This window comes from Sus scrofa, chromosome X, assembly GCF_054392235.1.
Source record: "Sus scrofa isolate SSC_HxYL_T2T_F1_AM1 chromosome X, Sscrofa_HxYL_maternal_Yorkshire_Landrace_v2.0, whole genome shotgun sequence".
NCBI classification, from domain to species: domain Eukaryota; kingdom Metazoa; phylum Chordata; class Mammalia; order Artiodactyla; family Suidae; genus Sus; species Sus scrofa.
The window spans coordinates 8657429-8684957 of NC_139401.1; the positions used below are offsets into that span (position 1 = coordinate 8657429).

The 27529-nt window shown below is 46.5% G+C and overlaps 1 protein-coding gene across 2 annotated transcripts in view; it reads right to left on the reverse strand.

Moving 5' to 3' along the window:
• LOC146394458 (anosmin-1) overlaps nt 1-25845 on the reverse strand; it is a 201539-nt gene extending 175694 nt beyond the window's left edge. For both annotated transcript variants that reach the window (XM_085007096.1, XM_085007097.1), the window contains exon 1: nt 25530-25845. In XM_085007096.1, the coding sequence (XP_084863222.1) occupies nt 25530-25736 (207 nt within the window). In that variant the 5' untranslated portion in view covers nt 25737-25845. The remainder of the gene's footprint in view (nt 1-25529) is intronic.
• Nucleotides 25846-27529: the final 1684 nt, after the last annotated feature.

Here is a 27529-nt window from a genome sequence, read left to right on the forward strand (position 1 = left end):
CGTGGCCAGGGGACGTAGGATGGCCTGTCCACACCACAGGCCCTGAATCGAGGTAAACCAGGATTGTTTCTGAGCATCTCCCCAGGGCCATGCATGGACAATCCCCACAGCAGGAAGCTGGGAGGAAAGAGCTTCCTGTGCAGTGTGCTTTTCCCTAGGTCCCCAGAACTGAGATGAGTTTCCATAAAAAGTGCATGTAACGGGGGGAGTTTTAAGAAGCGAAGTGAAAGGTGGCCCAGAGCAGAAGCAAAGTGACAGGTGGAGTTGACCATAAGTGCAGTGGGGGACTAACGGTTCAGACCTTTACCTGGAGCTCACAACTGTGGATTCCTGGTACCACCGCCACACAGGGGTGTGTGGTTTTCTCTGGCAGCACCCAGCACCCAACTGACATCCAAGTAGCAGTTTTAGAGCTTGATAGATTTAGAGTTAGAATTGTAGAGCTAGAGAGTCACCAGAGCACGAGAAAAATCAAACTACTGAAAAAAAGAAAAAAGAATAAAATGAGGCATTGCAACCTCTAGCTAGGACTCCTCAGGAAATTAAGAGAAGGGCGAATGTAACAGCACTTTCAAAGGTCCTGCTTCAAGAATCACGCAGGAAATCTGGTAGACACGGAGCTTCTCAGGGCCTGACTCAGCAGATCTAGACTGGACCCTGGACTCTGTACATTCACAGATGCCCGGATAGTTCTTACCATGTGGCACACATGTAAACTCTAGGCCAACGGACTGTCTGCGGTCATGGAAAGTGGGTCTTGTGGCCAAGGGTACAGAGCAGGTGTGGAAAGTAAAGCACTAGAATGGTATGTGTGTGCTCAGCATGGAAAAGCAGAATTGAAGAGGATAAGACAGAAGAGGTCCATGGGTGAGAGAAGCAGGGTATGCCAAAGACTGGAACTGTGTTATTCCAGAAGAGAATTCTGTTGTGCAAAGGAAGAGTCCATAGGTAATACTGCCATGGACCATCCAGACCACCACCCCGCCCCCTGCAACATCCTGCGCTGAAATGAACCTTCTCTTGGCTACTGAGAGTGTTGAAAGCTGACTGCTCACAGCTGAACTCCCTCCTTCCCCACCAGGAAGTTGTACTTGGCTGAAGACAACAAGCCCAAGGCCATGCTCCTAGGAAGCCCATATCCAACAACTGCTGGCTGCTGGTTTGCAAAGGATCAGCCTCCCTGTCCCATTCAGGGTAACTTTCAAAGCAGCCAAAGCTCCAGAGTGTGTCCTGGGATCCACCATGGCCATGACCGCTACTGCCCTGCAGCCCAGCTCCTTCTCCTGCCCCAGGCTGCATCCTTCACTCCCCACCAACACCCACAGGGGCTGATCCTGAGAACACCACCAGGTAACGTTCTGAGTTCAGATCTCAAATTCTCAGAATATGCTTCGTGAATAACACAACCCAGGAAAATTATTTACCTTGCCCTATACATCAAGGCTGAGAGAATGCACTTTCTCTAATGCAAAGGCTTTTGGAAAAAGCTAAACTTCAACAAAGGCAAGTACCTAGGAAGCACATTTCTCAAAAAAGATGAGGGTGTTGAAGAGATTAATCCCCTGGTGGGAAGGTATAAGAGCAGCAAGTGCAGCCCCTCCAGGGAAGAAGACAAAGGTGGCTTCACAGAAAACAGCTGGTGAGCTGGGCAGCATTTTAGCCCGAGGACACATCTCATTTCAAGTCCTGACAAGCTCATCCTCCATCAACCAAGCTAGTTTAGGATGCAGGAAAATTTTACTTCAGGTTTAATACATTTTTCCAGAAAGGAAGAACTGTGGTCTCTTGAGCATATTCACCAAAGAACATATTGTTACTCCAGTATGTTTCAACTTGTTATTGGCAGCTATTTTCATCTGTGCTTTTAAACCCACTTTTGTGTGAGGCTGTGTAGCAAACAATTGAAAGGAACAGTAAAAACATTTTTAAAAAAACACGTCAAAGCTTCTCTGCAGACTTAGAACCATTATCAAAGCAGAAAAAAATGCAAGAGGCATGTGGAACAGTAACTTAAAAACATAACTTTACACCACTCTTAATTACATCCCTGACTATCATTCTCTGGAAAGATACTGCCATGTGCTACATATTTACAACTCGCTAATGTATACTTTAAGCAACATTAAATGACTCATAATGTTTAACAGTCTTCTTAGGTCTTAAGTGTTGTTGCTGTTGTCTTTTTACTGCAGGCTATTGTATATGTGAAGAAAATCGAAAATTAGGAGAAACTACAGGAACCTGGTCAGCTGATAAAACAAGATCTCTGAGGGACACTGGGATTCAATCTTGTCCTCCCCGGAAAAGCTAGTGTACAAAAGCTACACATGTTCATAAGCAACTGAAGATTAATTATTACACAACAGCTTACTGAGGGCTGTTAGGATTCTGACTCTACAGTTCATCACCTGAGCTGTGCAGGATACACGACCTCGTCTAACACTCCAAACAGTCACCTTCTGTGCAAAGTATTCACATCTATGGGCATTTCTGTCCATCACCCTCCCTGAGAAAGGACAAGATCTATTTCACTAGGGCCAAGCCTATTCTCTAAGTATAACCAAGACAAGAAAAAGGACGCAAATCATGATGGCAAATACACACTCAACATGTTTGTAAACTGTAGGAGTCTGACTCTACTCCTACCATGTAATTACAAAGGAGAAAAGACCTTTGAGGGTCATTTAATCCATCTTGTTGAAAACAAGATGAACATAACTCCTTAATGACATGTCATTGTCTTACAATACAAGGAACGTTCCAACTGGAAGAAAAGGATACAGTGTCCCAGGAACACGTTACCCAGTTTCATCAAATTTTCCATCCCTGAATTCCTACCCAAACCGCTCACATCTTTTAGAGAGCAGAGGGGTGAGAAATCGTTAATTTTCAGACTTTGTGCCTGCTAATATTTTATTCACTAATGAACTAAAGCCTTTAATAAGCCTCCTCCAAAACATTTACAATGCCTACAACAAGAGGTCCTAACAAGATGAAAAAGACACAACACTGGATCCACCCTGAGTTCAATGAGGGACAGCCACAGAGATATTCTTTAGCCCCACAAGAATCAGGGGCAGGATGAGGATAATGAGGTCGACAGCCTACACCTTGGAAGTAGACATGAAATGGGGAATATTTTCAGAAAATGCCTGAGGAGACGGCAAAGGGCTAAATGGTTTGAAGGGACAGTGTAAGTGTCCAGCAAGGACACCAGACCTCAAAATCATCTGTGGCCACACAGGTCCCTCAGAATAACGGCTTTGAACAGCACATGAAAGCCGCTAGCAACACGAGCAACACCAGATTCTGAGGAATGTTCTAGATCCTGAGAACTTAGACATTTAATGAAGATTCAAGTCCAATATCCTCTCTTGATAGCTGCAGAGTGGGGAACAGAAAATATAAAAATCCCAAGTAAGTCATGCCCTCTGCCACTGGCCCTCCAAATGTTGCCTTTAAAATCCCTTCTCTGAAAGCCACTGGGGAGTTCAGGACTTTTGAGCTCCAGATGCTCATTCTCTGCACTTGGTGCCCTGCAGATAAATGCTGTACTAGCCTTTGCCATGACCCTAGGTCAGTAGATTGGCTTTGCTTGCAGTGGAGGGAAGACCCAAGTTCAGTTCAGTAATAAGGGCAGCAAATCCAATGTTCACATGGCCTTCTACCTGTATCCCCACATCTGTGCACGTCTGTGTCCAAATTTCCCCTCTGTAAAGAACACCAGTCATACTGAACAAGGGGCTCATCCTACTCAAGTATGACTGCATCCTGACTGACTAAATCTCCAGCTTAAGGGCATTTTCTGAAGTCCTTGGAGGTTAGGGCATCAACCTATGGATTTGGGGAGTGGAGGATGCAGTTCAACTCATCACATTGATGTTTTAAACATAAAACGAAGCCATGGGGCCAAGTCTATGCCATTTCAACCACACCCCAACCTCCACCCACATGGAGAATTAACCTTAATATTTGTATGCATTTTTCCCATTTGCCTCGAAAAAAAAAATCACTGTTTATTCCCTACCTTTGGGTCCCTGCCACCTCCCAGTGTGTATCAGAGCACAACACCTCACTGATGATGGCTAGTCCCCCATGTTTTACATAAAGTACTTAAATCTTAAAGCACATGTTTGCATCGTAAGGAGAGGATTGTCAAACATGATGTAGGCTCTTGGTGAACAAGAAGCCCAGGTATTGGTGAAAACAAGCCACTTAAATAAGCAATCACACAGTCACAATGAGATGATGTGGCCAAGCCCAGAACGTGTCCTACCCTGGAGGGGACCAACCTATTCTTATGGTGCTCTTTCTACCATGGTCTGGAAGGTGGCAACTTCATATTCTTGACTTTTGTTCATACCAGGACCATAACTACCAATGACATTTGCTGTGTGAGGTCTCTGTTCAGGAGTCTTCCTCTTGATCCAGATTTCCTGAACACATGTGGTCAAAGGAAGCTGAAGGGCTCCTGTCCCAGCAAGAAATTGGAGCCACAACCAAGTTTCAAAAGTGATGACAGCCAACCGTGACTCAAATCCTCTCGCTTGACAAATGACTACACTGAAATTGAGTGTGTCCTCAATGACATCCCTACAGAGGAAGCCACCACGGACTCCTACGTAATGCGCCAAATCTCAATAAATGGTACGTAACCTAGAATGAAAGAGGTTGGTCAGAAGAACAATGTTGAGGCTGGGAGGCAGAGAACATAGTTTCAGTACTGGAATGTGGCACATCTCACCAAGGGGAGAAAGACACTACAGAGAAGCCCTGAAGCATAAATAAGTCTACAACAGTGGTTCTCAAAGAAGGACCCTGGGACCAGCAGCATCAAGCCTCACATGGGAGCTTATGAGACATACAAATATCGGGTCTTACCCTGGAGGCCTCACCTCGGTCTCCAGGCATCTTCATAAAAAAACAACTCTGGCGGAGTTCCTGTTGTGGTGCAGTGGTTAATGAATCTGACTGGGAACCATGAGGTTGTGGGTTTGATCCCTGCCCTTGCTCAGTGGGTTAAGGATCCGGCGTTGCCATGAACTGTGGTGTAGGTTGCAGACACAGCTTGGATCCTGCGTTGCTGTAGCTCTGGCGTAGGCCAGTGACTACAGCTCCGATTCAGCCCCTAGCCTGGGAACCTCCATGTGCCACAGAAGTGGCCCTAGGAAAAGGCAAAGAGCCAAAAAAAAAAAAAAAAACCTCTATAGGAAGATGTTAAGTATTGCTCAGAATGACAGTGAGGAGAAAAAGCACAGTGGACTAGAACGGTACTCTCAGTCCCTCCCCCTACTATTTTTCAAAATAAATGATGACAGCTGTGAAGCTTGACAAGGGTGCTTCCCGGTTCATAAACTGTGCCCAGGAGACGCATTATGGCTTGGCTACTGGCATGCTGACTAGCAGAGGTTAGGGATTAATTTTAAATTATCAAGCTAATTACTCACAAGCATTAATAGTAACCAGAGACAATATGTTGTCAGAAAACATGAACTGAATTCCATTGCTGTTATCACTATAACCATCTGAAAAATGTCTACTTGAAAAAAACATTCTTTCCACTTGCATTCCTACAGAATATCTTAGTTACCTCTTCTGGAATATGCTCAATAAATCCTAGAAGTACTGACATTAATACTGAAGCAAAATCTACCACCTTGATATACACATATAGGATGAAGGATTCAGGTTATAGTTTAGCTAAGTTCACGTGTAGTGGGGAAAATCTAGGCAGGAAAAAAGAATTCCTAGAGATACATGGGTTCCCCATTCTAATTGACTTTATTAAGTCAGATTTTTGTCACATGGTTTTCTTGTGATATATGCCTCTTCACTGTGCTAATGTATGAGTTATTCATTATGGAGTACAGATTAATTAATCAAACTAAAATAGAGCACCTCGTAGTTCATTATACCCTGACTTATATGATATTCTAGCCCACTCATCATAATTCTGGGTTATTTTAATATGAACTTCAAAATATAGCTTGTTTTAATGAGAGATCACTTGAGAAAACATGATGAATTAAATGGGATGCAAGAGAAAGAGCAATAACCCCAAGACTTCACTTTGCCAAAAAAAAAAAAAAAAAAAAAATCAGTTCCCCCGAAAAAAGTGTTATCTGCAGAATTATAATCACCCAGCATCTGGGAAGTCAGGTATGTTTTCATAATGGAAGAGATGACCTAAAATTCAATGACCTTTTCTCCTTATGCAATACCTATCCAGGATTTCAAATTTCAATTTAAAAATCTACTTGAGCTATTGCCATGCAACACATGGCAACAGAAGATCTTTAAATGGTAAAAGTATATGAAAGATCTGAATTTCACCCTCTACCTCTAGAACAAAGCACTTGCAAAGAAACTTCAATGGGTACTTTTTTTAATTAAAAAAATAAATTTAAAGATTTATTTTTAAAACGTTTTAATGAGACAAAATTGAGGAGACCTCTAAGATGGCAGAATAGAAGGACTGGAGCTCAACTTCTCTCCTAAAAACAACAAAATTCACAACTAAAGGCTGAGCAATCTCCACCCAAATGGACCGGAAACCTTAAAAAAGATACCCTACTCCAGAAGACAAAGAGGCGGTCACATTAAGAGGTAGGAAGGGTGGTTTTGCGATATAAACAACACCATACCTCCGGGGTGGGAAGCCCCACAGACTGGAAACTAACTGGTTCACAGAGATTCACCTACAGGAGTGAGAGTTCTGAGCCCCACATCAAACCCTCACGTGTGGAGATCTGGCGCTGGGAGAAAGAGCCCCCAGAGCATCTGGCATTGAAGGCCAGTGGGGCTTGTGTGCAGGAGCTCCACAGGACTGGGGGAAACGGAGACCCCATTCTTCAAAGGTGCACACAGACTTTCACGTACACTGGGTCCCAGGGCAAAGCAAAGTCTCCATGGGAATCTGGGTCAAACCTGACTGCAGTTCTTGGAGGACATCCTGGGAAAACAGGGGTGAATGCGGCTTGTTGTGAGGGATGGACATTGAAAACAAAGTCCTCAGGAATAGTCAGCAGCATGCCTTTCTCTGGAGGGGGCCATTTTGGGAAAATCTGGCCCCACCCATCAGTCAGGGCTGAGAAGCCCCAGGGAAAACAACAACCCAGATGGAATCACAGCCCCACCCCTCAGAAAACGGACTACCTAAAGACCCCTCAGGCACACAGCTGCTTCTAATCCCAGCCAGAGGCTAAGCCCCACCCACCAGAGGGATCAGAATCAGCTCCACCTACCAGGGGGCACGCATCAGCCCCTCCCATCAGGAACCCTACAGCAAGCCCCCATACTGACTTCAGCCACAAGGGGTGCAGACACCAGAAGTAAGAGAGGCTGCAACTCTATTATCTGTAAAAAGGTCACCACACCAAAAACCTATAAACATGAAAAGACAGAGGACTATAACTCAGATGAGGGAGAAATAAAAAAACCCAGAAAATCAGCTAAGTGATGAGGAGATCCTTAGCATCCAGGAAAAAGACTTTAGATTGTTGATGCTAAGATGATGCAAGACATTGGAAATACACTGGAGGCAAAAATGGACAACTTACAGGAACCACTGAGCAAAGAGATACAAGATATAAAACTTAATCAAGAAGAGATGCAAAACCCAATACCTGAAATAAAAAATTCACTAGAAGCAGCTAACAGCAGAATACAGGAGGCAGAAGAATGAATAAGCGAGGTGGAGGACAGATTAGTGGAAATTACAGATGCAGAACAGAAAAGAGAAAAAAGCTTGAAAACAAATGAAGAGAGTCTCAGAGAACTCTGGGACAATGGTAAATGCACCAACACCCGTATTATAGGGGTGCCAGAAGAAGAGAGTGAGAAGGGGACAGAAAAAATATTCCAAGAGATAATAGCCAAAAACTTCCCTAACATGGGAAAGGAACCACTCACTAAAATCCAGGAAATGCAATGGGTACCATATAAAATAAACCCAAGGAGGAATACACTGAGACACATATTAATCAAACTAACCAAAATTAAAGACAAAGAGAAAATCTTGAAAGCAGCTAGGGAAAAGAAACAAGTAACATACAAGGGAACCCCACTAAGGCTATCGGCAGATTTTTCAGCAGAAACTCTGCAGGCCAGAAGGGAGTGGCATGATATACTTAACGTGATGAAAGAAAAAAACCTCCAAACAAGAATACTCTACCCAGCAAGGCTCTCATTCAGATTTGAAGGAGAAATCAAAACCTTCACAAATAAGCAAAAGCTGAAAGAATTCAGCAACACTAAACCAGCCTTACAACAAATACTAAAGGAACTTCTCTAGGCAGAAAAGAAAAGACTGCAACAGGATAAAAAAATTCCACAAATGACAAGGCTCACCAGTAAAGGTATATACAGTAAAGATATGAAATCATCCATGCGCAATTATACCACCAAAATCCAAAATCATGAGAAGAGGTGGGTACAAATGCGGGACACTGGAGATGAACTTGCAATTAAGAGAAGAACAACTTAAAACAATCTCATATGCATATAGACTCATATCAAAACTTCAGAATGACTGCAAACCAAAAATCTACAATTGATACACAAACAAGGAATCTCTGAAGAACAAATATATCTCATAGTAAATAAGTGCATAATCCACAATGAAGGGGGTCATTTGACATCATTCTTGGAATGCTGAAGTCTCCTTAGATCTGATTCTGATTTCCTCTCCATCAAAGAATTTATGATAATTATAATTAAATAATGCAACTGTACAATAATACAGTTCTGCAACTGTATTATTCATAACCATTTCTCTCCATGGTACAATGTAAGGTCTATAATGTCTTGTTTATCACATCACCTAGAATGGTATAATGCCTATACTGAAGAATCAATAAGATGTAACAAATTGTGAGGACATATTTATATATTTACACTGTTTTTAACCAATTTATGCATTTTATACTTTACTTATTTTCAAGGGTGTATTACTTTTGTTATTCTTCCAGTTAAGTTATTCTTTTTATTATGCTATATAAAATATTTAATGGTATATAAGGCTTTCTTTTTTATAAATTTTAGTTGCATGATATACACAATTTTAATATAATGCCAATTTTTAAAGAAAAATTGTAAATACTAAATAGTAAAGATGAAAGCCATACAAGATGGGATAAAGTATAGAATAAATTTCCTACATCTCAGAATATTTTCCATTCCACTTCTCCAGAGGGAGTCACTTAATCTCTTTCTTAAGATCCATGATATAATAATCTGTGTGAATGTAATTGTGTTTAAATGTATGTATTTTATTCTGTAAAAAAAAATTTAATTTAGTTTAAAAAAACGTTTTTATGACTTAGTGCAGTTTTAGGTTCATAGCAAAATTAAAAGACAGACAGAGTTTCCAAAGCATCCCCTGCTCACCACATAGGCACAGCCTCCCAGAGATCAATATCCCCACCTCTGCAGCCACATTTGCTACAAGTGATGAACCTACAATGAAACATCATTATCACCCAGAGTCTATAGCTTACAGTAGGGTTTGCTCTTGGTTGTATATGCTATGGGTTTCGATAAGGTATAATGACATATATCCATAATTAAAGTATCATATAGAGTAGTTTCACTGCCCTAAAAATTCTCCATGCTCTGCCTATTCCTTCCTATCCACCCTGACCCAAGCTCTGTCAACCACTGATCTTTTTACTATCTCCATACCAGACTGTCACGGAGTTGGAATCGTAAGCCCAATGCTAAAGACAGCGATGCAGTTTTTTTCATTCAGGAGGATGTTTGCTATAGAATGGAAGCCAAACATTGTTTAGAAACAAGGGCCTCATTCTTTCCTAGATTCTCAAACGGAGACAGGAGTATCTTTCCAAATGCCCACGTTTTAAGTAAACGAGGACATTGTTAATGCAATCAATTTCTTGGTTTTTCTACGTTTATGCTTTCAAAGAAGATAACTGAATATGTAATAAAAGCATATAGATATGGACATTCATATCGGAATACAGATGCTGAACTAGAGACACATCGGTCCAGAGAGATGTGAGTAAAAAGTGATGGAAGTAGACCAGTGGTTGTCAACAGGGGTGATTCTGCCCTGTGGTACGTATTTGTAATGCCGGGGTGGGGGGTGGGGGGGAATGCTCCTGGCATCTAGTGAGTCAAGACCAAAGGAACTGCCAAACATGCACAGCACAGCCCCCACAACAAAGGGCGACCTGATCCCAAAAGGTCAACAGTGCCAAGGCTGAGAAACCTTGAACTGGACATTCTTGGAATACACACACACAAGCACACACACACAGAGAGATACAAATATATGGAAATAACACTTTGGCCCTAATTTCATATGGTTGTTCAAAAAAGAAGAAACTTCCTTTTTTTTTTTTTTCCAAAATTGTGGAGTAATATATGGGAATAGAATCTAAACCAGCTATAATTGAACAAATAAAAATCATTATTAAAAGGAAAGAAAAGAAAAAATTACCATGGACCCTGAACAGACTGAAAATTTTAAATTTTTCATATTACCCAAATATGTGTGAATTTCAACCTAAAAAAAAAGAATATGCAAATATTACTCTATTAAAAATAGGTTTAAAATAGTATGCAAATCCATGGCCCCTGAATAACAGAAAGGTCGAAATAGAAATAGATGTCCGTTCTCATGGAGTCTCACCTCTAAGTATGTTTTTCTCTGGTGATGCTTAACAAGTGAATATATTCCGTCCACAAGTATTTTTTCATGTCTTTGCAGCTGTGAGGACATTATCTCATAGCTCCGGATACAAAAATGTGGAAACAACAACAACAAAAGATATTCCCTACTTTCTTTGAGATTCTGGCCCAATGGGAAAATAACTTCCCAGATGTAGGCCATTTCTGGAATGATCGGCAAATGGGTTTGGCTGTGCTGCTTTCAAAACAGTGCAGCCAAGTGTCAAAATAAAGGAAGGGGAGAGTGGCGGAGGTGGGGAGGGGGGAGGTCAGAAAGGGAGAGAAAATGCATTCCTAGTCAAAGATGGCTACGGAGTATTCACCAGGCCTCTGCCAAGAGCCTACCTGAGTCAAAAGGAGCAAGAGGGAAACTGGAGCCCACACTTTAGGTTTTCAAGGCAAAGTTCTAGTTTTACATGGATCTAATAGCGCAAAACATAGAAGAGAAAAATGAGAAGTCAAGTAAATGCCTATCTTCAACCAATGACTGTTTTTAATGGTGGACAGCATGTTGGGTGATTGCTTTGCATGTCCTCCCCACCAAAGAAATTTAAAAGAATCACAGTTACCCAAACCCTTTTATGGCAACTGGTCTCCTATTTTCTTCTCATCCTTTCGGAAAGTAATTAGTAACGTCTGCATAAACGTCGCATTCTTATCATTAACAGACTTCCACTCCAGAAAGTCAACCTCCAACTTATGCTAAGCTACAGCTTGTAACTTTACCTGTATTTGAGTCACCCCTATGGCAGGACTGCTGGGCAAGAATGGGCCCACCCAGATGCCTGGGTGGTCTTCTGATCCTTGTTTCATAGGAGGTTCCTCCTCTACGGCAAGCACAACCCTGTTCATCCAGGGACATGGACATCCAGGGAGGGATGGACCTCAGAAAGCAAGGGAAAAACAGAAGTAGCTTGTCATGATGGACAGGTGTGGAATTCTGTGTACAGAGATTTCCTAGGGGACAGTTTCTGATTTCCACATGTGGGGATGGCGGTGAAGACAATGATAGTAATGATGATGGTGGTGTTGGTGATGATGGCGGTGATGATGATGGTGGTACTGGTGATGATGACAGTGGGGGTGATGGTAGTGGTCATGATGACCCTAATAATGACGATGGAGGTGATGAGGGTGATAATAATAATGTGGTGGTGGAGATGATGGTGTTGGTGATGATGACAGTGGGGGTGATGGTGGTGGTGGTCATGATGATGCTAATAATGATGATGGAGGTGATGAGGGTGATAATAATGATATGGTGGTGGAGACGATGATAATGATGGTGGTGGTACTGGTGATGGTGACAGTGGGGGTGATGCTGTTGATGATGATAATGATGGTGGTGGTGATGGTAGTGGTGATGGTGCTGGTGATGGTGACAGTGGGGGTGATGGTGGTGGTCATGATGACCCTAATAATGATGATGGAGGTGATAAGAGTGTTAATAATGATGTGGTGGTAGAGATGATGGTGCTGGTGATGGTGACAGTGGGGGTGATGGTGGTGGTCATGATGACCCTAATAATGATGATGGAGGTGATAAGAGTGTTAATAATGATGTGGTGGTAGAGATGATGGTGCTGGTGATGGTGACAGTGGGGGTGATGGTGGTGGTCATGATGACCCTAATAATGATGATGGAGGTGATGAGGGTGTTAATAATGATGTGGTGGTAGAGATGATGGTGCTGGTGATGGTGACAGTGGGGGTGATGGTGGTGGTCATGATGACCCTAATAATGATGATGGAGGTGATGAGGGTGATAATAATGATATGGTAGTGGTACTGGTGATGATGACAGTGGGGGTGATGGTGGTGATGCTGTTGATGATGATAATGATGGTGATGGTGCTGGTGAGGGTGACAGTGGGGGTGATGGTGGTGGTCATGATGACCCTAATAATGATGATGGAGGTGATGAGGGTGATAATAATGATATGGTGGTGGAGACGATGATAATGATGGTGGTGGTACTGGTGATGATGACAGTGGGGGTGATGGTGGTGATGCTGTTGATGATAATGATGGTGGTGGTACTGGTGATGATGACAGTGGGGGTGATGGTGGTGATGCTGTTGATGATAATGATGGTGGTGGTGGTGGTGATGGTAGTGGTGATGGTGCTGGTGATGGTGACAGTGGGGGTGATGGTGGTGGTCATGATGACCCTAATAATGATGATGGAGGTGATGAGGGTGTTAATAATGATGTGGTGGTAGAGATGATGGTGCTGGTGATGGTGACAGTGGGGGTGATGGTGGTGGTGGTCATGATCACCCTAATAATGATGATGGAGGTGATGAGGGTGATAATAATGATATGGTGGTGGAGACGATGATAATGATGGTGGTGGTACTGGTGATGATGACAGTGGGGGTGATGGTGGTGATGCTGTTGATGATGATAATGATGGTGGTGGTGGTGGTGATGGTAGTGGTCATGATGACGCTAATAATGATGATGAGGGTGTTAATAATGATGTGGTGGTGGAGATGATGGTGCTGGTGATGGTGACAGTGGGGGTGATGGTGGTGGTGATGCTGTTGATGATGATAATGATGGTGGTGATGACGCTAATAATGATGATGGAGGTGATGAGAGTGTTAATAATGATGTGGTGGTAGAGATGATGGTGCTGGTGATGGTGACAGTGGGGATGGTGGTGGTGGTGATGGTGATGATAAGGATGATGATGCTAGTAGTGATGACTCCCTCATGATTGGCAATGGTCTTTGCCTTTGCATCTTGCAGGGGTGTGCTGAGCAGCTGGAAAGCAAGCTAATGCTCCCGAAATGCAGGGATCCTTGGCATCTTCACTTTGTTATAATGACACTCAGAAACCTGTCCAGGGGATGGAAGGGCATATCACTATAAGATGTGCGTCCTTTTCACAATCTCTCTCTTGCTACTCCAGGTTTGCACGTCTTTGTCAATTTCCTTTCCAGTCCTCAAAGTACAACAAGCAGTATAAATGTCAAAGAAGAAGTTGTGTAGGCACTTAAAGACAGGACCTGAGACATTTAAGTCTAGAAAGTGCTCTCTCTCTCAATTATGTGTTATCAGAGAATTAAACAGGAGATGATAAAGTTATGCCAGATGAACCATTTATATGAACCCAAGAGGAACACAGTAAGAAAGACGTGAAAACACCTTAACCTGAAAGCTCTATTTTCGCTTGCATTTAGAATTTCTCAACTGGTTCAGTCCTTCTTTTGGAGAAGTTATCAGTCATCTCCAAGAATGTGATCCATCGTGTCTGTCCTTAGATAAAACATCATTTGCACCGAAGAGGGAGAGAGGAACAGCAGAAATACTGTGATGGTTTCAAACATATGAATTATTAGTGCATGCAAATATCTCAGTGGGTGGAAAAAGGGGTAAACTGAAAACAGAACACAGAGAAAACGTCTCCAAATTGCTTTAAGTAAACAAATTCCCGTCGTTTCTCTTGTCCTCAGCACCAGCATGATTAACGACATCTTTGGAAGGTGATGGATTACTTTGCAAAATTAATGTTTCTGTTTCATTAAAAGGACTCTCTGTTTAATGTTTTCATCAACGGAACATTGTCACTTCTTCTTGCATCTTGCAGGGGCTATGAAATTTAAAAAGTCATCAGCGAAAATGAGATGGTGAATTGTGGGGAAACATGCCTTTTTGTTTGCTAAAGGTTATTTGCGATCCTATGCATACCAATTAGAACACACACTTTCCTAAAATAGAGACTGTGATCATCATACATTATATGACTCTTTTCATCGTGACAGCCTATCTGCCTTATCTTTCAAAGGAAGAAAGTAATATGAAATATGAAATTATGTATTTTGAGGTCACTCTAACAGAACATTATTTTCTCAAGTTGGCAGGATATTAATAACTTGGAGGAAAAAGCTTATTACATGACAAAAAGTTACAGTTTAAGATAAAAGGATAACTAGAATGTAAGTTGAGTGTTTTGTGGGCCTTTTTTCCCCCTCTTGATGAGACATTTTTTCTCCAATTCCCTTGAGGATAGATTGCTGTGCTTTGGGGGGTTAACTCCCCCCCCCACCCCCAACTAGCACCATTTCCTTTTCACGTGCAGCCTTGGGAATCTTCTAAATTCTTTTCTCAGAATTCTCCATTGTCCAAATTTTAAATCTCACAGAGATGCTGGAAAAAAATGATAAAGAGTAAACACACACACACACTCCCAGAACCAAAACAAAAGGAAAGGAAGCTAGCTTATAAGGCACATGGAGTTCTTGGGAGTAGCTGTCACACACGTACAACCTACGATCACCCCTTGGAAATATTCTGAACGTGTACCACTACCAGACAAACAGCAATGGCAGCCGAGAATGAACATCAAGGCTGAAGTCCTGAGACTTCTGTGATTCCCAGACAATAAATTCATCCCTTGTGACATCAAGGACTCCAGCTGTTCGTTAAACATTTCTGCAAGGCTCACAATAATTCTCTGCTGTTTTGCTAGACAAGTGGGATTTGGGGTTGAACTAAACAAAATCCGTTTATAAGGGAAAAAAATCATCATCTAAGAAATGACACTAATATGTTGGATAATTTATATTATATAAAGATTTAAAAGATGATTCATGCTTTTAATACTTTCTTCAACAACTCTTTGTAACTATTTTCATAAAGGTCTGTCTGTCTGTCTCTCTAGCAGAAAATAATTATTTTGCAGGCAGGAAGCATGTGTCACTAACGCTTGATCCCCAGAACCTATGCTACCTGAAAGGTACTTGGGTGTGACAGATTTGTATTTGTTGGAAGAAGGATTAGAGTGGACACATTCACAGGGGATGTTGTCTCCACAGACTGCTATTTTTAATGTTTCTTTTTTCTATCACACCAGCAACCTTTCTACCATCCACAACTGTGCCAGTCTGTGATGCAGTGGTGCCCCCAGTGAGAGAGTGAGAGACGGAGGTCCACGTCCTCCCTAAACTCTGTGACGCTCGATGGTGTTGCAGTTATTTCCACTCTGTCTTCTCTCACTGTGACCATGCTGAGAGGCAGCGTCCTTTAGTATAAATATTTGGGAAGATAACAATTAGGGCTTGAGTTCCTGCTATGAAGCCTTGATTATCAGCCCTTCCTGACAGCTCACAACCTTCAGCTATCTTATCTGTAAACGTAAAAACGACGCTCCTGACCTCGCAGAGTTGCTGTGAAGGTCAAATAGATATGTTACGTGAAACAACTGTCAACACCAAGACATTATCCACTAAATACCTTCTAACCTGTGGCTCAATCATTCAGGAGAGCTTCTTCCTCTGGGTTCAGCCCCCTAATTCAGGGCTGAGGTCCTACTGTAAAATAAGGCAAAGCATGATGGCAGGGAGATGGGGATGGCAGCCCCCTTCTTTCCTTTTCATGCTCATCTTTGGGATGCTCGTGAGGATCTCCACAGAGACCAACCCGATAGCATGAGAGCAGCTGGTGGTGCAGCCTGAGGTCCAGCTAGATGAGAAGAACCCGAACCTGAAAGATGCCTCTAAGTGTGATGCTATGCTTTCAACCGGTCCTGCAGAACCAAAGGCGTGAGCTTTATAACGGCTCCCAGCGCCTGTCTGCTGGCTGGTGGAGGTGCTGATGCTGTATCCTGTTCCTTAGGAGCCACTGAGAGTCCCCCCCCCAAGACAGACCAAACTGCTGCAAGAGCCTGCTGTGATGCACGTTGGCGGTTCTGCGCTGGAAGAGCCCAGCTTTGGAGGCTCCACTCAAGTGTCACGTCCCCTGGGACACGTCCCCTAAGGCGACCAGCCCCATCCTCTGAGATCTCACACAAGTAACTCCTCCCTAAGCACGTTCTTCCTGGCACACAGCAGCGGTCTGTTTACAAGTCTTCACCCCACCAGACTACAAGTCCCTCAGGAGAAGGGCTTTTACAGCCTCGTCTCTGAAACTGCAGCAATTCACTGATATTAGCTGGAATAAATGGAAGTGATTAAAGCAGCACTTTTTAAAGGGAGAAACAGATCCAGTGTCTGCCGTCTGTGCTTTACATTAACATGAGCCATCAACACTGCTTCCATAAATCTTCCCTACCTCGCTGGCTGCCAGGGTAACTACTTTTATCCAACCTTTCGCCACCACCATCAGGGAAGACGCCTCTGCTCACCACTGAAATCCTGTGCAGAACCTTCTAAAGATAGAAAGGGGACTCTAGGTCCTGGGCGATGCAGTGACCCTGGCTGCTTTTTATTTTTTTGGAATAAGTCCAAAGTTGGTTACTATCTGAACTACCTGGTCCTCCTTGCCATCTTCTCAGACTTGTCACGGTGTGCTATGGTTAATGATTGTCCCCTCACTCCGCCTACTGTCCACGTATCACGCAACTACTTCAAGATGGTTCTGAGAGCACAGTCACCCCTTAAGACCCATGGGGGGCTGGTTCCAGGACCCTCTGGATACCTAAGTCTGGAGATGCTCTCATATAAAAAGGCAGAATAAGTCGGCTCTCTGCATCTGCAGTGAACAGGCAGAACCAGGACACACAGAGTGCTGACTAAACACAGTTTTCACACACACAATGAAGAAGCATGATGTGCTTAAATACGGGCTCAAGATTTCAAATCTTACTGAGGTCATCAGGAGCAATAACTAAATTCACAGAACATTTAGGTTGTTTCCATGCCCATCAACAGATGAATGGATTAAGAAGATGTGGTACATACACACAATGGAATACTACTCAACCATGAAAAAGAACAAAATCATGCCATTTAGAGCAACATGGATGGAATTAGACTCTTACACTAAGGGAAGTAAGTTAAAGAGAGAAAGACAAATACCATGTGATATCGCTTACATCTGGAATCTAACGTGTGGCACAAATGAACCTTTCCACAGAAAAGAAATGCATGGACTTGGAGAACAGACTTAGGGTTGCCAAGGGGGACAGGGAGGGACTGGGATGGCCTAGGGTTGAAAGACGCAAACTATTGCATTTGGAGTGGATAGGGAAAGAGATCCTGCTATATAGCATCGGGAACTATATCCAATCACTTGTGATGGAACATGATGGAAGATAATGTGAGAAAAAGAACATATACATATGTGTGTGTGACTGGGTCACTTTGCTGTTCAGTAAACAATTGACAGAACACGGTAAACCAACTGTAATGGAAAAAGTAAAAATCACCTAAAAATAATAGATACATTTAAAGAACAGAACATGTACTGACTCAAGTGATTCCTCATCTAGAAGAATTTCTTTTTTTCATTTGTACCAACTCTCAAGACTTTTTTTAAGGGGTGGCGGGGGGGGCGGTCTGGGTTGAGAGTTGTGAAAGTGGGGTTTTATTTTTCCTTATGCCACCTCCTCTCTGTATGCGCTTGAATGGATCCTTTCCATAAGCCTCAAGCTGTCTAATGTCTTCAAGCAAAAGGGTTGGATTAGACACCGTATCTCTGAGGTTGAGTTTCCTGGAAGCAGAGGCTGAAAGGGGGCTTTCTGTGTGTGTGATGTGTTGGGGGAAGCTCTGGGCACAAGGGGAGGGGAGGATGCAGGAGGAGCTTGAATAGGGATGTGATTTCTGCTGGTGACCTGCACGAGCTTAGCCCCATGCAATGCTCTGTCTGGAAGCATAAATTGCACTAGAGCGGATCCCGTCAGAGGGCTGGCCTCCTGTACCCCCAGGGGTGAGCCAAGGGCCACAATTTGCCCTCATCAAGGAAGGAAGATACACTGTCTTGCTGGCAAGACGGGGCCAGGGGTGGAAGGCCAGCCTCTCCAGGGAGCAGCTGTAAGCTATTAGCAGCTGATACAGGGGCCAGGGGGCTGGCAGGGTGAGGGACAGAAGGTCAGAAGAGCGTCTCCTGAGAAGAAGTAGGTGTCTACAACGTATTTCCAATATTGCGGAGAATCCCAAAGAAATGAGACATTCTCCTAAGACAGATGGTGGCAAAGAGACCTACAATGTCAAGAGTACGAGTTTTATGCATCTACTGCGGTGATGTGGACAACCTCACACAGATCTGAAACTTGAAGGAGTTATAGAAATCTTTGATTAATGCAAAGACGGAAACAAGGTCATCGTTAATAGAGGCCATATGAGGACAGACAACAAACTCTGAAAATACGGAGTCCAGAGTGAGCGGAAAAGAAACGCTGCAAAGTGGCCAACTTGAGAATTCTAGAAGACTTCGAGCTTAGACAATGCACCAGAAGTATGTTACGTAATGATCTGACAAAGCATTGCAACAGGCAGACTACTATTTTCCCTGGTACTACTGTTCATACAAAAATGTCTCTCGGTAATACAGATACGCTCCCGTGATCATTGGCCCAAGCCCGACCCTCAAAACTGTGTAAGAGTCGGATTTCTGGAAAGCAATTCCAACCCACAAGTAGGAAATTCTCCATTTCTGAGTTTATGCAAGCAGGGTCCACTGACACTTTCATTAGTTTCTCTATTTAGCCCTAAAGTTTTAAGCCCATGTGCTAAAACATAACCAAGGTAGGTCAAACAATGAAATTTGATGATTCTATGCCCCCCTTTTGTCTTTTTAGGGCCACGCCCACAGCTTATGGAGGTTTGTAGGCTAGGGGTTGAATCGGAGCTGCAGCTGCTGTCCTAAACCACAGCCACAGCAACACCAGATCCGAGCCGTATCTGTGATCTACACCACAGCTTATGGTAATGCTGGATCCTTAACCCACTGAGCAAGGCCAGGGATCAAACCTGCATCCTCATGGATACTAGTCAGATTCATTTCCACTGAGCCACGTCAGGAACTCTTGATGATTCTATTTCAAAGGAATAGAAAAACCTCCTGATTTATAATTAAGTTTTTTTAAAAGTGAGATTTCTTGTACCAAAAACATTGACTGTTTTTTGCTTTTTCTTTTTTCTTTTTCTTTTTTTGGCTGCACCAGCAGCATGAGGAAGTTCCCCAGGCCAGGGACTGAACTCGTGCCACCACAGTAACAAGAGCCACAGTGGTGACAATGCCAGATCCTTAACCCACTGAGCCACAGGAAACTCCAACTTTAACTGTTACATGTAGGACTCCAAAAATGCATGCATGTATGTATTACATTAATACAACATAATGAAATGTATAAAAATATACTATACGCAATATATAAAAATACATACATTTCTCCTATAATGATACAGTGCCCCAAGAAATGAACAAGTCAGTATTTTCTAATGTGGTTTTAAAATGTTCTAATACTCACAATAATACAGAATTTCTAAATCATGTACAAGGAGACACATTATATTAAAGAAGATTTGCCGTGAAGAGCCTCCTGTTTCATTTGGGTCAAATTCAGAAATACTTTGAAACACAGCCAGAGATGCCATGACCCCCTGGGAACTATAAAGGTCAAACTTGAAGATGGCCTTTCTTCCCACTGACTTTCGACACACCTGCCCACTCTGCCATACAACTTAAATCTCCCTGCAGGCCGAACCGACTCACCAGGGCTTCGTACATTTACCACAAAATTGCTCCTCCAAACATCTGTGAGCCTGGGGCTCAACTGTGGCTGGCTAAAAGTTTTTGATGCACTAATTGTTTGTTTGCTTTTTCTGAGAGGAGAGGCTGGTCCTCCAAGCAGAATGAGCTAATCACCAGCTTAGTTCTCTCTTTTGCCAAAACAAACAGCTTCCAATTACTGCTAGAAAAAGCCTCTGATCTCTAATCAGCTACCTAAACGAGCCTATCAGTGGTCGTTTAGAGAGTGAATAATGTCCCATTAAGCAAGAATCTCTTCACACTAATAAAATTCTAGAGCCCCAGGGCAGAGGCTGCCAGCAACCTGCTACTCATCTTCCAAGATTCCACCCGCTTTCCCAGTGAGCATCCTGAAATCTGGCAGAGAAATAGACGCGCTTTTGCTATTTTATTACCCTCGGGCTCCTATTTTCCCTCCGGCCCTGATCTACAGAGCCTCCTTTGAGAAAACTCAGGCCGAGGAAGAGCACACGGCAGATCTGCCAGTATTTGGTGGAATGTCTCTATCTTTCTGGCTCTGAGACTCAGCTCCATCACTGCTGCCATGATGAGCAGACCCCAGGGTGGGGGCGGGGTCCCCACCATGAATGGAGTGGTTCTCCAGAACCAGGACAGGAGAGGAGGTCACTCTCGAGTTAAAGGAGACTCGCCTACAAAGAGGCAGAGCTTACTGGAGGCACACTGCCCCTCTCCGGCCTCTTCATTTGTCTTCCAGTGAGGCTGAGCCCTAAGGGCACAGCAGCTGACTCCCCCCCGAGCACAGCTCATCACTGTACCCCTTGAACACAAAGGACAGCGGTGAAGACCTGCCACGACAAATGGGCCTAAGCCCTCCTAAGGGTTTGGCAACCCTGACATACAGAACCCAAACCAGAGCTTCAGGCACAGGACCGCTGCCAAAGGCCTGGGGGTTAAGGCACCGACATTGCCATACGGAAACTTTTAGTGGCTTCTGCATCTGCGTTTTGTGAAGTCTAATAGGGCACTGGAGCATGTTCTGGAGGCGTGGTGCCTTGCATCACGCTGCCTCCCACACCCCCCTTCCCTCCCCAGGGAAGGTTCTCCGCTGCTGACCACTCCCTGGCCCCCTAGTCCTCCCTACCACTCCCTCCTCACTCCCACATTGTTGTCACACTCTGCCCCCTACAGGGGCCTGGGAGTGAGTACAAGAAGGGTCTCGGTGGGGCACGCATGCCTTGAGGCATCCCTGAATTTAGTGCTGGCTGTCTCTGGCCCATGCTGGGAGCATCATGCTCTGCTGGGTGGGTGGCCAGCTAGAGTCCAAGACTCCATGGGAACAAGCCTATCGCCCATCCCTAAGGCAGGTACCTAACTGCATGCAGCCAAGAGACTGAAGTACACTTGGGGGATTGCCTATTGCTACGGGCTGAGCAGTAAGAGGGGGAGACTCCCGGCTCAGGTTCCTGGGGATCCAGCTCAAGCGCAATGCGTGGGTCCAGCAGCTGGCTGAACAGGGCACCAGCTGAGTTTCGTGCTGAGCATGTGTGTGTGCTCGCCAGGCCCTTGGTACCCAGGATGGTCTACACACATCTTGTAAGATCCCCTTGTGGGGCACCCAATGGGCACACCCCACACTGGGCACTTTGGGGGGGTCCTCTCTTCCTCCTTCCCACCTTCCTGAGTCTGGCCCCATTAGGGCCCCCAAGGACGAGCCAGGAAGTCCAAACTGGGTGCTGCTGGGGATTCCACACATGCACAAAATGCTCTGATGTTCACGTGTGACACTGGTTCTATAAGCCAGCAAGGTAACAGTGAAATCCGTGGTAATGACTTCCGGTTCAGAATATTCTCTACAGTCCTGAAGAGCATACATCAAACACCACAACGAGTCGAGAGAGAAGCGTCACAGAACAAGGAACAAGTTTTACGTTTCAGTGTCCTCGACAACCCTTCTTGTTCTTCAAATAATGGGCTACACGTTTTCATTTTGCACTGGGTCCTGAAAATCAGGTCTTGAACTAAATTAACCCACTAACTAATAAAATCCTAAATATAACAATAAACTCCAAAACTGGTAGCTGTCTTTGCTGGGAGCCCAGCCCCACGTCTATGAGCTTCTCAGCATCTTGTGTCCTTATCAATTAGCAGAGGGTAGCCATAGCACCCTCTCTGTATGATGGTTGTGGGGATGAAATGAGACAGACTTGTCAGAGACCTAGAACAGTGGTACTTAGTCATCTTCCAGTGAATGTCTGCCCCGTTATGACCATCACTTTCCTTACCCCACCATGTTTTAGAATCTTCACCTTGCTGGGCAGGTGTCCCATCAACGCATGAGAGACTGGAAGCGATCTTTCCAAGCTACCCACCTGCCAAGTGGGAGAACCTGACACAGAGCCGATCTGCCTGGCTCCCAAGTCCACTTCCAAGCTCCTTACCCAGAGCTCGGAGCTCAGCTGAACTCGCTAATGTAAGGGAGTCCTTCCCAACCACCTCTGCCGGCGGGACTGGAGTCACAAGTGTGCGTGACACTTGGGAACCTGAAATGGCCACATGCCAAATGCCGTGCATGCAGCATCCGAGAGCTGCACACTGATACCCTGGGAGATGCTAGCTGGCACTGCTTTTTCTGAATGAGGGCAGCACTCAGTAGTGAAATGATGCAGCTCAGAATCCTTCTCCCTTTCAGTATGAAATTCTAAGCTCCTTCAGGTCAGGGACAGTGCCCAGGTAATTCTGGTATCCTTCATTGCCACTCCCACTTCCAGGCATCACTATGGAGTCCCTTTGCGTTCAGGCAAGGCTGAGAGCTACGGGATTGACAGGTGCCATGGACCCAGCCCACAGACCCGCAGGCACCAGGTGTGCACCATCGGCCTTTACCCTCATGCTGCACCTGATGGGGGGAGCAGGGCATGGGGGCAGGGAGGTATCTGGGAAAGTGCAGAATTGAAGGCTTAGATCCCAGCCTCCTCTTCAGGCCTGCTGCCCCGGCAGCTCCAAATCTGTCTACACCATGAGCACACAGGTTGGGATCTTCCAAGCCAAGCCCAGGCAGCTTGCACACCGGCAAGTCCACATACTCGGCTGGCCTCCAGGCTGGCAACAAACTTTCTTCCAGCCTAAAAAAGAGACCTGATACTGGGCAGGACTAGCTGCGAACCAACACAGACTCCAGAAACAGCTTTCTGCTCGGGTTTATTTGCACAAGGGGGTAGGGGTGGGGTGGGGTGACCCTGATAGAAGGGGCTTTTCCAAAGCTTCCTCCAGCCCCTTAATAAATACCACGTGCAGAGTCATCAGTTGGCTGCAGCCAGATTCCTCTGCACCCTCCTGGTTATGTAAAAAGCAAAAATAAGGAGGGACAGGGAAGCGTCAGGCTTTGTAAGGAGTGTGTGCTTCTTTCTTTTCAAATCTTAAAAAAGCTCAATCCCCGCAATTTAGGTAGATCGGACAGGCATCACCAGGGTAGGGTTAAACCTCCAGGAATGGCTTTGCCATTGATGGCAAAAACAGCAGTTATTAAGTCCTAACTGAGTAATTTGCAGCTTATTTCACCCCAGCTAATTAAAATGTAATCAGGATTGTCTGGCAACGTGTGTATTCTGTCAGCAGTTTTTCTTCCGAAGAGAAATCCTGCCAAGAGACCACAAGAAAAGCCTTTCACGGGAATCGGCTTGATCTAAACTGCTTCTTTAGCGGCTGAAACTGTAAAACAAATAAATTATAGCAACTGACAATGTAAGGAAAAAAAAAGGAAAAAAGAAAGAAAGGAGACTTTCTTCCTGGGAAGAGGCGGGGCCGTTGAGCTTGGTTTTGGTGTTTAAACAACAGTGTAGCATCTCCTCAGCAGAGAGACTTTGAGAGCTGGCCAGGCAGTTCTGAACCCAGGTGGCTGGGAGGAGCCCTCTCCAGGACCGCCGCCTGTCTCCGCGCAAGAGACCACACTGGCTTTTCCCTTTCCCTGAAAACCCAGGAGAACGGCAGGGCACCCGGAGTTCTCCAAAACGCACGGGGCGTCGCTTCTCTGGGCCCCGCAGACTTCTCCGGCTAGTTCACTCTGAGGAACCCAACTTTTAGTTCCTGTGCGCTTCGGCGCGAGGTTTCAACAGCTCTCACGCCAGGATGAACATCCGGAAGGCTTCGGGGATTCGTCCCAAACTCCACGGTCCTTCGTTTGCCTCCGGTCGCAGCTTCATGAGCCCACCCACCCGGGAGAGGCACCCGGTTTATTTCTCAAGGGCAGAGCCTCTGCTCGGAATGCCACCAAGGAGACCCCATCTCCTGCTGGCCTCCGCAGTTTTATCTGCGGCGACAAGTTGGGATCTTAGCGCAGGTGACCAGCTAAGGAGCCGAGACGAGAAGGCGAGGGAGAGAACCATGGCAGACCAGAGAAATTAAGTTATCTGCGTGAAGGATTTCAGAGCGCGCGGGGGGTCGACTGGGGAAGGCAGCTTTCGAGAGCGCCTGGGTCGGGGCCTGGAGCTGCTTTCTTGTGCCCAGCGGCCTCGGGGTTCCGGAGCAGGTCCCACCGGCTTCTGCCCACTGTGGCTCCGCCCAAGGATCCCGGCCCTCCACAGGCGCCCAGTGTGCTGTTCCGTGAACGTTGTACACACCCAACACCCACCCAGGCTCCCCTATCCTCAAGCTGACAGTACCTACGAGGGCTGGGGGAGATAGTAGCCCTGGCAGTCCTCTCAGAGCATCCAAACACGGCACCTCCGAGCCCCACATCCCCGGCAGCCCTTCCCTCACTCTCCGCACCCTTCGCAGGCAAGACCCAGACGCTTTGGGGCTCCAAACTGGGACGCACACGGCCACCATCACCCGCTGCCCCAACTCAAACACGACTTGCCTAAGTGCCCTGCTTGGGGCTCTAAGGGTGGGCTGTGACCTCCCGGCCCGCTGAGCGTGAAAGCAAAGCTCTATGGAGACAAAGTACAGGCACCTGCGGAGCCGGGGCTCGTCGCGCGGGTCCCGGGGCGCAGCGGTGCGCACCTCCCAGTCTCGCTCGCTGGGCGGGCGGCGCCGGGGACCCGGAGAGCCTGGGAGTTTACGCGGCTCGCCACCAGCTCACCAGTCTCCCGCGCGCAAGTCCCAGGCAACTAACAAAATCACGCTCCCACCCCTGGAGCCCACAAAAAACCGCTCTCCTCTCCCAAAGAAAGGACTCTTCGCCTTCCCCTGGCAAGAAGAGAGTTGGGGAAAGATGCTGGAGGCTTCTTTCTCCTTGCGGGCGCGGGGAAGGGGCTGGAAAGGAGGATTCGCTCCCCCCGACTGTAAAAGCCACGCCAAAGGAAAGCCAGATCTGCGGGCTGAGCTGGGCGAGAAGTTTGAGCGCCGAGGCTGGGAGGCTCGCGGCCCGCAGCGCCAGGGAGGACCCGAGCGACGGCAGTTCCTACCTGGAAATGCTGGAAGAAGGCGGAGATGCGCGTGATCTGCAGGCTGAGGCACCTGGAGGCGCAGCGGGCGCGCTGGACGCTCCCGGCGGAAAGCGACTCGTCCAGCCGCCGGGCCGCCCCCGCGCCGGGGCCGGCCGCCAGGCAGCCCCCGGAGGCCGCCAGCCAGAGGCAGAGGGTCAGGGCCGCGCCGGACGCCCCGGGCACCATGGCTGCGGGTCGGGGGCGCGGGCGCCGGGCGCTGGCCGAAGCTCCCAGCTCCGCGCCGGGGCCGCTCTGCCGGGGACCTCGCGGCCGCCGCAACTCAGCTGGAAAGTTCAATCATTCAACTCCGGCCCCGCGCCCTCCCCACCAAGGCCCTCCCCGCGCTGCCTCCAGGGCGGGGTCAGGGTGACAGGCGGCCGCGTCATTGGCTGAAAGGAGCGTGAGTGACAGGGGGCCCGGGCGGAGGGACGTGGGCAGGTCTAAGAGGCTGCGAGCCCCGCGCTCAAAGGGAGGGGGACGCCAGCAGGGTGCCTGCCGTGCGCCGGTGGTCGGCTCCCACGCGGGCTCCCCTACAGCCGCCTTTCGCTCCTTCCCGGCCCCACCTCCCTTCGCCATCCAGGTAAACGTCAGGTGTGAGCCAGCCGGGGGCTGATGAGAAGGGGGCTGTCTTGGGAAGCAGGGCCTTGGGGTCCCCAAGGGCGTGGGAACAGCTTAAGGAAGGACCGAGCGCCCCTAAGTTCTCGGCTTCCTCCCCAGTTCCGATTCCAGGCTCGGCTCCGCGCCTACTTTCGTACATTTGAATTTCCCTTTTCCCGAGGAGTGGAAAAGAGCTAGGTGACACAACTGTGATGGAGGCGAGACACACAGGGGCCAGGCAGGGACGTCTAACTGACACGTGCCTCCTCGCTGGGTCCCCCGCCTTCTGCTTTCCTTCCTCCCAGCCTCTCTTCCTGCCTCCCTCTCTCTTGCTCTCTCCACTCAGGCATTCCTCCCATGCCTTCCTCCCCTTCTTCCTTCCTTATTATCACCTGGAATCCGAGCTGAGCACATAGCAACAGCTGTTAAACAGACGCCCCCCCCCCCCACCTTCCTCAGGTGTCTGTGGTTCTGCAAGCAGCACCGCCCAGCAGGTGTGACTCATTCAAGACAGGCGTCGTTCTTAGACTCTTCCCCAGGCCTTTTTGATTTGGCCTTTTTAGCAGCGGAACAGCCTCCCCCCCACCTGTTGTCATCTTTTCCAATGCAATTTTACCACCTATGTCCCCGTCCCCTGTCCCCAGCTGGGGCCCTCCCTGCCAGAGAAAGAGACAAGGCAGCCTCTATACGACATCACCCCTAGCAAAGCTTTATGGAGCCCTGAGCTGCACTGGGAAGGGAGGGTGCTCAAGCCTCTGAGCAGCCAGGAGACCCTACAGAGAGCTGGGACGTGAGAAAGGCTGTGCTTCCCGATCCGGGATACTTATATAACACAACCAAGGCCGCAAGACTCATTCACACGCCTCTGGAAGCAGGACAACTGATATTCCTATGAATGGACACTGCCACATGTCATACTGAATTGCACTTACACGTTCTAAAATGTCAACTCTCCATGGACACACAACTGCGTACAGCTGGAGTGTCTACGTGCAGGCAGCCTGCTCAGAGCAACAGCGTCAAGCCGCAGTCCTCCGCACAGAGCCTATGGCTGTTTGCAATCCCCAGGCCTCTCTCCCAACAATTCTGCACATGTTCTACTCTGAGATTTTTAGATCTTCCTATTAAATGATTACTGATCACCAACTACAGTTACCCTGTTGTACCTATATTTCTCTCTCTCTTTTTTTTTTTTACTCTCTTTTTAGGGCCCACCTGCGGCATATGGAGGTTCCCAGGCTAGGGGGTGAATTGGAACTGTCACCGCTGGCCTACACCACAGCCACAGCAACACCAGATCCAAGCCGAGTCTGCATCCTACACCACAGCTCATGGCAACATCGGATCCTTAACCCACGGGGCAAAGGCAGGGATCGAACCTG